At 41.6% G+C, this 9,676-nt stretch overlaps 1 protein-coding gene across 1 annotated transcript; it reads left to right on the forward strand.

The window, feature by feature from the left end:
• The first annotated feature begins 649 nt into the window (after positions 1–649).
• MRPL15 (mitochondrial ribosomal protein L15) lies at positions 650–9,281 on the forward strand. The gene is made up of 6 exons (XM_058803784.1): positions 650–671; positions 1,442–1,919; positions 2,875–3,032; positions 5,413–5,578; positions 6,059–6,182; positions 7,418–9,281. The coding sequence occupies exons 2-6, from the start codon at positions 1,821–1,823 to the stop codon at positions 7,753–7,755; spliced, it is 885 nt and encodes a 294-aa protein (XP_058659767.1). The 5' UTR covers positions 650–671; positions 1,442–1,820; the 3' UTR covers positions 7,756–9,281.
• Positions 9,282–9,676: the final 395 nt, after the last annotated feature.

Raw genomic sequence — 9,676 nt, forward strand, 5'->3', positions numbered from 1 at the left:
TCTGCTATTTACCATGTAAATGTCACTTCCATTAGGTGAGCTGCTGCTGAACTTCCAGCCTAAGAATTAATAGTCTGCTAATAAACAGAACAAGATTTTAGTATTTTAGTCAGCAGAGCTGGAGTGATCTTACTTGAATTCCTGGTTGCTGCTAGCATGGCCCCAGGGGCACTGGGGAAAGGTGAGCTCTGCATGGATTTGGCATGGGGCATTGTCTGCTGGGCACAGACAAGTAGTCAAGAAACTGAAACAGGAATGCCAAATTGCTGGAAACATCTGAGCTGTGAACCTTTCTAAAACGGTACATTGGCTGTCCCTTCAGAGTGAGATATCTATCTTGGGTATTATACTTTTCTACCTGATTTGAAATTTCTGTTTAGAGTGAGAGAGTTTTACAAGGCAAAGCATGCTTTAAACTATGTCATTTTCCCTGACCTAGAGGCTAAAATGGGCTTAGATAAAATGGTTGTCCATGCCAGCATCTTGTGTATTGTTACAACGTAATTTTTCTTAGTTTTTTTGAAGGGGGTAAGAAGCTACATAGATTTCATACTGAAACTCGCAGATTTCTGCCGCATGATTGTCATTTTACCTCCATTTATTCTCAGTGCTGGCAGAGCTGCTGCCCGATCCCTTCTCCAGTCTGAAGCAGACATTGAACATGGAAGAAGGTACTGTCAAACAGAAGTTTCAGGATGGAAAGCAGGATATTGCACTGAGGGGTATCAGCTTTCACAATGGGAGCTGTCCTTTCTGCTCTGTAATTCCACAGTGTCAGCTTCTACAATTCAGTTCTTCACCGCACTGAGCCTGCACACACCCTTCCCACCAGACCAATATACTGATGGACGTGGCTGTATGGTTTTCCATAAACTAGGTGCACATTTAAAGTTAAAGGACTGAAATAATAGCAGCGATCAAGTACTGCAGCAGTACTAGGAATGTCTTTGTCTCAGTGTTGACTACAGTAATTTTCTTCCCAATGTTCAGTGAGGGGCTCAGATTTGGATTTGTGCTTAACACAGGAAAGATAATATAGAGATGTTTTTGCTATTGCTCAGCAGGGCTTACACAGAGCCAAGGCCTCCTCTGCTTTTCACGTTGCCATGCTCATGAGAAGACTGGGAATGTATGGGAGGAAACACAGTCAGGACAGGTGACCTCAATCACCAAAGGGACATTCCAGACCTTATGGCATCACGCTCAGTACATAAAGTGGGGGGAAGAAGGAGGGGGGATGTTTTGGGTGATGGTATTTGTCTTCTCATGTACCCATTACACATGGTGAGGCTCTGCTCTCCTGGAGATGGCTGACCACCTGCCTACCCATGGTAAAAAGTGAATTAATCCCTTCTTTTGCTTTGCGTGGATGTGCAGCTTTTGCTTTCCCTATTAATGTCTTTATCTTAACCCACGAGTTTTCTACCTTTTATCCTTCCAGTTCTTTCCCCGATCCCACTGGTGGGCGATGGCTGCTCCTGGGGTGACGCCCCGGGAGTCTCCCCCGCAATGGACACGCCAGTACCGGCACGGGGGGCAGCTGAGCAAGGCCAGCCGCGTTTAGATGCCTGATGGTTTTAGAGACTCGGCTTGGGGACACTCGGCTGAGGTCTCAGTAATAAAACAGCAGTGACAAAACGCCAGGAGCGCCCTGTTCCCAACCATTGGAATTCCGAGCTCCGGCACCGCCAGGACACCGGGCCCGCCGGCCCCGCCTGCGCGACACCGCCGCGAAGGCGCGGCAGCCGCGGTTTGCGGCGCTGCCGTAAAGCGGCGCGGCCGGGCACGCTCCCCGCGGGCGCCCTTGGCAGGGAGCGGCCATGAGCGGGAGCGGCGTGAGCCGGGGCCTGGAGCTGCTGCGCTCGCTGCCCAGGGTCAGCCTGGCCAACCTAAGGCCCAACCCCGGCGCCAAAAAGCGGGTGAGTGCCTGCGGCCCGCCGGCTGGGCCCGGGCGGCAGGACTGTGCCCCGGCAGCTGGCGCGCCCCGTCGTGGTTTGCCCCTGGACTGTCAGGAAGAGATCGTGCTGGCACGGCCGGGAGAGCCGCATGGCCAGAGCAGCCGTGGGGAGGCTGAGGAGCGGATGGCACTGCCGTGTGTCTGTGTGTGTGTGTCTCTGTGTGTATGTGTGTGTGTGTATATATGTGTGTCTCTGTGTGTATTTGTGTGTGTGTGCTGGCCCGCCGCTTGCCCTTTGCGTGCCTTGTGGCCGATGCGTGCCCATGCCCACAGAGCTGCCTGATGAGTGGTGCTGGCTGAACCTCAGGGCATTGCTGGGGCTGGAGGGGAGCAGTAAAAGGCTTCACACTCCAGGTGTTTATGGGATGGAGTAATGTGTTTGGAAATGGAAGGGTAGAACGCCTACAGAGAAAAGGAGTGTGATGTCAGCTATCATTGTTGTTCTCATTTCTCGAAAACAAACCCCTGAGCTGTGTCCTTATAAAGGGGTAGAGAAATTACGAAAAGAAACGAGGGAGAAACTCTGGTAGTTTGGGGGGAACATTAGTGAACAGGGAGATGAGGTTCAAAGGCTGAAACCATAGGAACAGAGAAGGGAGCAGCCAGCAGCACTCTCCTGAAAGTGCTGAAAACTCCTCAATAGTATGGAATTCAAGTGCAGTTTTGTGCCAGACTCGACCATCCCTGCCACCAAAGGAAGCTGATTTGTCCCCAGACTATTTGTGATGCCAGCCTAAAGCTGTGCTCTGCAAAAATCACATTAACTGCTTTTCTATTTTTCCACTTAGAAAATATCTATAACTTATTTTTTCCTCAAGAATTAGCATTTCCTCAATTGTTTATGTCTCTGAAACGAATGTTTTGTAGGTACTGGTCTCTGCAGTAGTGTTCTAAATGTACCATTGGTTGTTTTGAAGGAGAGAAGACGTGGCCGTGGAAGGTACGGGGGTCGGAAGTGTGGCCGAGGGCACAAAGGAGAAAGGCAAAGAGGGAATCGGCCCCGACTGGGCTTTGAGGGTGGCCAGACTCCATTTTACTTGGCCATACCAAAATATGGATTTAATGAGGGACATAGGTAAGTGTCTAAACATGTACTTGGAAATTAATCATTGTTTGCATTTCTTGATCTTTCCCCTGAAGCAAGAATTCAGGATGCCAATACAGGCCTAACTGAAAAAGTTCAGCGTCCCAAATTCCTCTCAGGTTGTTAGCTACTTTACCAGAAGAATCTCCCATTTCTTATGAGATTATTATTTTAATTAATTATTTCCTGTTTTGCACATCTGCTTATTTACGTGCTTCTCCTCATAATCCTTTACGTGTAACAGACTACCTTTCCTCTTCCAGCTGAAACTGGAGCTCCTTCATTTCTCCTCTGAAACTCCTTCATTCTTGCTTGTTTTTCTTTTTGCTTCATAACCCAGTGAACTGAATGGGAACAGTCCCAGTGACTGGAGTGAGGATGCTGGACATGGAGGTGTAATCCAAGCCTTGCTTTATTGTGTCTCCTCACTGTATTCACCAGAAGCTCTGATCTGCTGCCAGCCAAACAATTCTGCTTCTCTTCCTGGTTCTACTCTTTCAGGCCTCTGACACTGTGGTGTGTGTCTGTCTGTGCCATGCCTGTTACATCTAGGATCCTAACAAGCTCTTTAATACCAAAACTGCTGGATGAGGCGTTAAATCACCTTTCACCATTTCTCTTCTTGGGCATTTTGCCTTGTTTAATACCTCTGTCCTTTTTTCACATTGTACCTGTTTGTGTCATGTCCTTATTCCACCTTTTTTAATGTTTGAGGTTATTCTTCTAGCGTGTCTTTTCTCCAGTCACAGTTCTTCCCTGGAGAGGTGTGTGTCAGAGGTATTTCCAAATTTCCTTCACTTATATTGATAATTTTAAAAAAATGATTAAAATAATAAATTTTTTTGGAAAGCTGGGTTTATTTCATCTGATAGCATTTGTGTTACCTGGGCAGCAACCATTTTGTTGCTTTTTGATCTGGTCTTGCAAACTTCTGTGTCCATACAATGCTGTTACAGGCAGTAATAACAAAAGTCTGCTTCAGCAAACAGTTCAAGGATGAAAAGACTAATGTGTATTTGTGAATTGTTAGACTTGATTTACTGTTCCATTTCCTGATACCACTTCATCAAATGGCTGAGCACTTTTATATTTCCATTCTTAATGCATGCAGTAGAACTTACAGACTTGTCCCAGTTTAAGGGTTTCCTCTGAATGTTAATAGTTTTGAGATGTGACTCAAATTCTATTTCCAGGTACTATTATTTCCTCCTGTTTGCTAAATTATTACAAGAGTAAACAAGAAGCACTTTCAATAACTGAGGGCAGAGTGTAAATCCACAGTCCTGCAAAGGAAATGCTGCAGAATGCAGACACTCAGCTTCTTACGGTAATAGTGGTCAAAAGTTCATTAATGACCAACAGCAAAATTCCAGCCTTCTGCAGTGACAAGAAATTATTAGGATCTGGCTGTTTCTAACAACATCTGACAGCATGTGGAAACAGAAGAAAAGTACTCTGTAGTTTCAATGTTGTTTGCAAAAATTCAGTGTCAGGCTGCTGTAAATGTTCCTGTGGTGAGCACTGTAAGTGCACTGGAGTGACGCTGTTGGGGTGGAGGGAGCAGGCTGAACAATGTTTATCTTCACCTCACTCCTCCTTCTGCCTCCACTTCTTGAGCCCTTCTCTGTGAGGGGCTGTGTGACAGCACAAATTCTTGTTCCTTGTCCTTTGTACTGGCTTGCCAGTAGCAGAGATCAGCTGCTTCCCAGTTTGTGAGCTGCCACCCAGAGCCTTCCAATAGCAGCCATCAAATGGATTGTAGGAGGAAGTTTTGGGTATCAGCACAAGTGGTGTGCATAGACAGGAATAGACTCTGGCTTTGGAAAACTGTGCTAGGGATTGGTTTGTACCAGGTGTACTAAGTGAAGTTAGAACTTTAGAAAAAACAAAAGCAGGTTCTGCTGAAGGCATTGGCTGTTGGCAAGAGATTCCAGCTCCCTTTGGGGAATGTGGGTTAGTGCATATTTCCTCAATATTTCTCTTCCTTGATGGTGTTTTGAGGGAGATTCCTTTCAATACTTTGAGATGTTGGGTACAGTGGTAATGGATCAGAAAATCTTGTATGTAAGCTGTACATGTACAAATTTTGCTGGTAGTCTTTGACTGTGTTTGTATGGGAGGAGTTCTTTGGTTTTTTTGTCTATCAGCGAAGCACCCAAGGTGGATTCACTTTGAAAGTGGTCATTATTTACAGTCTTGTTGGTTTGCCAAGAAGTGTTGACACTGTAATGTCTTAGTAGTTTTTTGGTTTAGGAGTAGATAAAAACCAGAATATCTCAGTTGACCAGTTGCTATAAAAACTTCAGTTTGGTAAATTTCTCATTGTTTTTTATTTGGGTTGTTTGGGTTTTTTTTGTCTTTCTGTCCCCAGCCTCAGACGTCAGTACCAACCGCTGAGTCTTCAGAGGCTGCAGTACCTGATTGACTTGGGCAGAGTCGACCCCTCGCAGCCGATTGACCTAACTCAGCTCACCAACGCCAGGGGTGTGACAGTGCAGCCTCTCAAGAGGGATTACGGTGTCCAGCTGGTGGAGGAGGTATGCAGACAGCACACTTGGTACTTCAGCCTTTCAGGTTGCCATTCCCATAGTTTGGAAGCATCTTTGATTCTCCAAATTAGTTTGCTGTGGGACTTTTGTGGATCATAAATCCACTAGAGGGCACTGTGTGTCAGCAAAAAAAATAACTCTGGAGGATTTCTTCATACCCAGGGGACTGCAGAAATCAGACTTAAGGAGTAACTCTGATTTTTGCAGTAACAAAAAGCTGAAGAAGTATTTTACAATAGAAAACTGAAATGTACTGAAAAAAATGTATGACTGTTTTGGAAATGGAAAGGTTTTTTTATTCAGCCCAAGTGACTGAGAGCAACTTGGTTGCTTAACTTTGTGCATGGAACAGACAATTCATAATATTTTTGCAGGATTTAATGTTCCTTATGAGTTTTCAGAGAAGAATAAATGTGTTTCTTAAAATACTCATTTTAATGTTACTGTAATATCTGTTGAAATTTACAGGGTGCTGATATTTTTGCAGCAAAGGTAAATATTGAAGTGCAGAGAGCATCTGAATTAGCAATTGCAGCCATAGAAAAAAATGGAGGCGTAGTAACAACATCGTTCTATGACCCAAGGAGCTTGGGTGAGAACTTCTTTTAATTTCTGCCTTTTTTTTATTTTTGGATGTGCAAAGATTAAATGATCCAAATCAAACTTTCAAACACAGTTCTTAGTAGAAAATCATCAACTTCTAAGCTGCAAAACCAGTTACATGTATATTTATAGAATCATAGAATACTTTGGGTTGGGAGGGACCTTAAAGATCATCTAGTTCTAGCCCCCAATGAAGAATGATAATGCATCCTCAATTTTGCCCTTTTTAACCATTCACCTGTTTAGCCCTTGCAGTGTTAGTAATTGTATACCAATCAACCAGTGAAGGAAATCTGAATAGCTTTGTAAATAGAGGAACTAAAAATACTCTTTTGCTGGATTTTTGTCTTCAGTTTCCCATGTTTAATAGCACTAAGAAAACTCAGGAAAAAATAGATTAAAAAAACACTGTGGATGTTTATATTTTTAATTTAAAATACTTTTCCACTTAAAGTGAGGAAGTAAGTTACAGAAGCTCAGAATCATTCCAGTTAAAATGGCTATTGTTTTCAGAACACTTTCACTGAAGAATGAGGCTTTGCTTTGCTTGAGGCTGCATCCTGCCTAACATTCATTCATGCAGTTTTTATTGACAATAACGCAGCTTTCATGTGTGAATGAGGCTGAGAAGAGGAATAGACATTTTAAGTGTGCAAAATATGTTACCCTGGAGTGATATAAGTTCTGAGATTTTTTTTTGTTCCACAAAATAATAAAAATAATAAGGTTAAAAGGTTCTGGAATATAATTTTCCAAAATCAGTAAAATTTGAGGAAGAGAAGATAATCCCTAACAAAAGACTAAATAGGTGCATGTGACATCTATACTTTATTTAAAATACTCATAGAAGCACCAAATTTGACATTAGTTGGTACACTGTGTAAATAACCATGCAAAATGCATTGCTTCAAACTGGGAAATAATAATTTAAATAAGTTCAGTTGTGGTTATCTTTCCCAAGTAGTAGTTGGGAAATGTAAATGTGTTAGAAGTAGCAACTCGTCCAGACTGGAATTAAAACAGAGTTTTTTTGTGTGGTTAAGTGAAACTTGCCAACCACTATCTCATTCTGAACAAGAATACTCTTGAGATTCAATTTTTCCTTGGTCCTTTTTGATGTGAGTGTAGTAACTAATTTAGTACAGAATAAGAAGATGTAATTTAATGTCTTTAAGTCTGTGTTATGAAGTGCAATCACTAATCTTGTCTCATGTTTGCCCACAGAAATTTTGATCAAGCCAGTGGTATTTTTCCTGCGTGGCAAACCCATCCCGAAGCGAATGCTCCCACCTGAAGACCTCGTCCGTTACTACACAGATCCCAGGAATCGGGGCTACCTGGCAGATCCATCCAAGGTTGCAGAAGCCAGGCTGGAACTTGCCAAGAAATATGGCTATGTCTTACCAGACATAACCAAGGATGAACTCTTTAAGATGTTAAGTGCACGCAAGGATCCTAGACAGATATTTTTTGGTCTTGCTCCAGGATGGATCGTAAACCTGGCAGACAAGAAAATTCTGAAACCAACTGATGAGAATCTGTTGAAATACTACAGCTCATGAATTCAGGACTGGACACAATTGCAGGTGTACAGGAAACATCTGGGTATGAAATAATGGGTAGAAGTGGTGTGTGTTTGTTTGTTTTAAGACTCCTATTATACTAGAAAAAACATTTTTTTCTTCATGTAATCTTCTGGTGTAGCTCTCAACTTTTTTATTGTCATAATAGAGTGTATCAGAAGTCTTAACATTTGAAAACAATATGGAGTCTGACATAAAGTGTGGGTCTGGGCACTTTCTCTTCCAGTGGTTTGCCAGTTTGTTTTTTTTTTTTTTCAGACAAAAGGTTTCGGTGTTGCATTTGTTTCAGAGGATAATTCCAAAGAGTCATTTGACCTAATAATTAGTTTATATTTCCCTCTCTCAGTTTAAAATCGGAAACATGACTCTACAAAACCAAAATTAGTTTTACAGTAGTATTGCATAAAATTTTTAGATAAAGGTTCTAGAAAATGTATCTTGAATAGCTCTAAGAGGTATTTTTGGTTGGGAAAAAGTAAAAAGAACCAGAAATAAAAAAGTACTAAAGATTAACCTCTTCCATTCCAGAGCTATATTTTGGATTTTGCCATTGCCATCAATAGCACTAAAGCTTGAGAGGTCTTGATTTTTCTTTGATGTCTTCATATGCAATTGAGACAGAGTGTGCAGTTCAACATAACTTTCTATCTAAATTTGGGACTGGGGAGGAAGATAGCTGTCTTAATTCAATGGCCTTTATTAGGCAGAATTTAAAACTTGTCCTGACACAAATGTAATCTTATTAATAAAAATGCATAGCAGAACCCAGAGTCAATGGATGACAGTGACAGCAGATTATGAAGGATGGGGATGTGATGGACAAAGTACACGGTCAGAATTCAATTTTCAGCTTGATCACAGATTGCATGTGTGACAATGGACAAATTAATTTAAATGCTGTGAAAAGTTATGAGCAAATTGTGTTTATGGGAGACAGCATTTTAATCACACCAATTTGATTAAGTCTTGAAAAATATTTTTCAGCAAAGGTTTGTTTTATCAGTCTCTCTAGAATACTACATTATTACTATGCAAGAGTATTGTAGGTTTTGTGTGGAAGCACTGGGCATTGTGTGGACTGGGCATTTGAGACAGTGAGCCAGACAGTAAAGAAGGATGAAAAGGGGAGACCAAGATGATGTATCAGAATGTGCTCTGGCCCCTTGGAAGTTAATGAGCTGCTTCATAATTATGTGGTTTAATGGGAGCTGAATTTGGCTTTAAAATAATTATAATTTTATTATAAGAATGCAGGAAACAGTTCAGGAGAACACAACATGAGATGTCATTTTACTTTCCAATTTTGATGTGCCTTTGGAAGTGCTACTTAGAGTTTCCTGTAGCTGCCAAACTGTCCCATGTCGTAGGAAAAGTCCTCTGTGTGCTAGAATCACCTCTTTCTCCTGTGTAACATCTGTATTTTGCTGGTATACCTCAATGGGGGAGGATTTAAGAAAAAAATCTTCTGTTTCTTTCAGAAAATAAAATAAAGCGGATGAATTTTTGTTGGTGTTTGTCAACCAGCCTAGATTTTTCCTTCACTCAACAACCTGCCTTATCAATTAATGTGACCCTCTGTAATCACAGAACAAAATAAAAGAAGTCTTCTCATTCTGATTAAATAATCTGAAATCAAGAGATTAAAAATAAAAAGTCACTAAATTTTGACAACCTACTCTTCAACTTCTATTGTTCCTTGTTAATGTGTGTTAAATGCTATCAGTAGTGGTCGTTCCCCTGACCTGGGGTTTAAGTATAGGTGAAACATAGCAAAACAACAGCAATATAAAATTGGACTATGAATAGCAGGAATTTTGGTTTAGTGGCATTAACATTTGTATTTTATTAGGTGTCGAACACTTTTTTGGCACGTTAGGAATAATACTGTGTGCCAAAAAAA

This window comes from Ammospiza caudacuta, chromosome 1, assembly GCF_027887145.1.
Source record: "Ammospiza caudacuta isolate bAmmCau1 chromosome 1, bAmmCau1.pri, whole genome shotgun sequence".
In the NCBI taxonomy this organism is placed as follows: Eukaryota; Metazoa; Chordata; class Aves; order Passeriformes; family Passerellidae; genus Ammospiza; species Ammospiza caudacuta.

Excerpts from the sequence above, each read along its gene's own strand:
- MRPL15 (XM_058803784.1), top strand. The coding sequence starts at position 1,821 with ATGAGCGGGAGCGGCGTGAGCCGGGGCCTGGAGCTGCTGCGCTCGCTG. Across the intron at positions 1,920-2,874 it reads ACCCCGGCGCCAAAAAGCGG|GAGAGAAGACGTGGCCGTGG; the intron begins GTGAGTGCCTGC and ends GTTGTTTTGAAG. Across the intron at positions 5,579-6,058 it reads GTGTCCAGCTGGTGGAGGAG|GGTGCTGATATTTTTGCAGC; the intron begins GTATGCAGACAG and ends TGAAATTTACAG.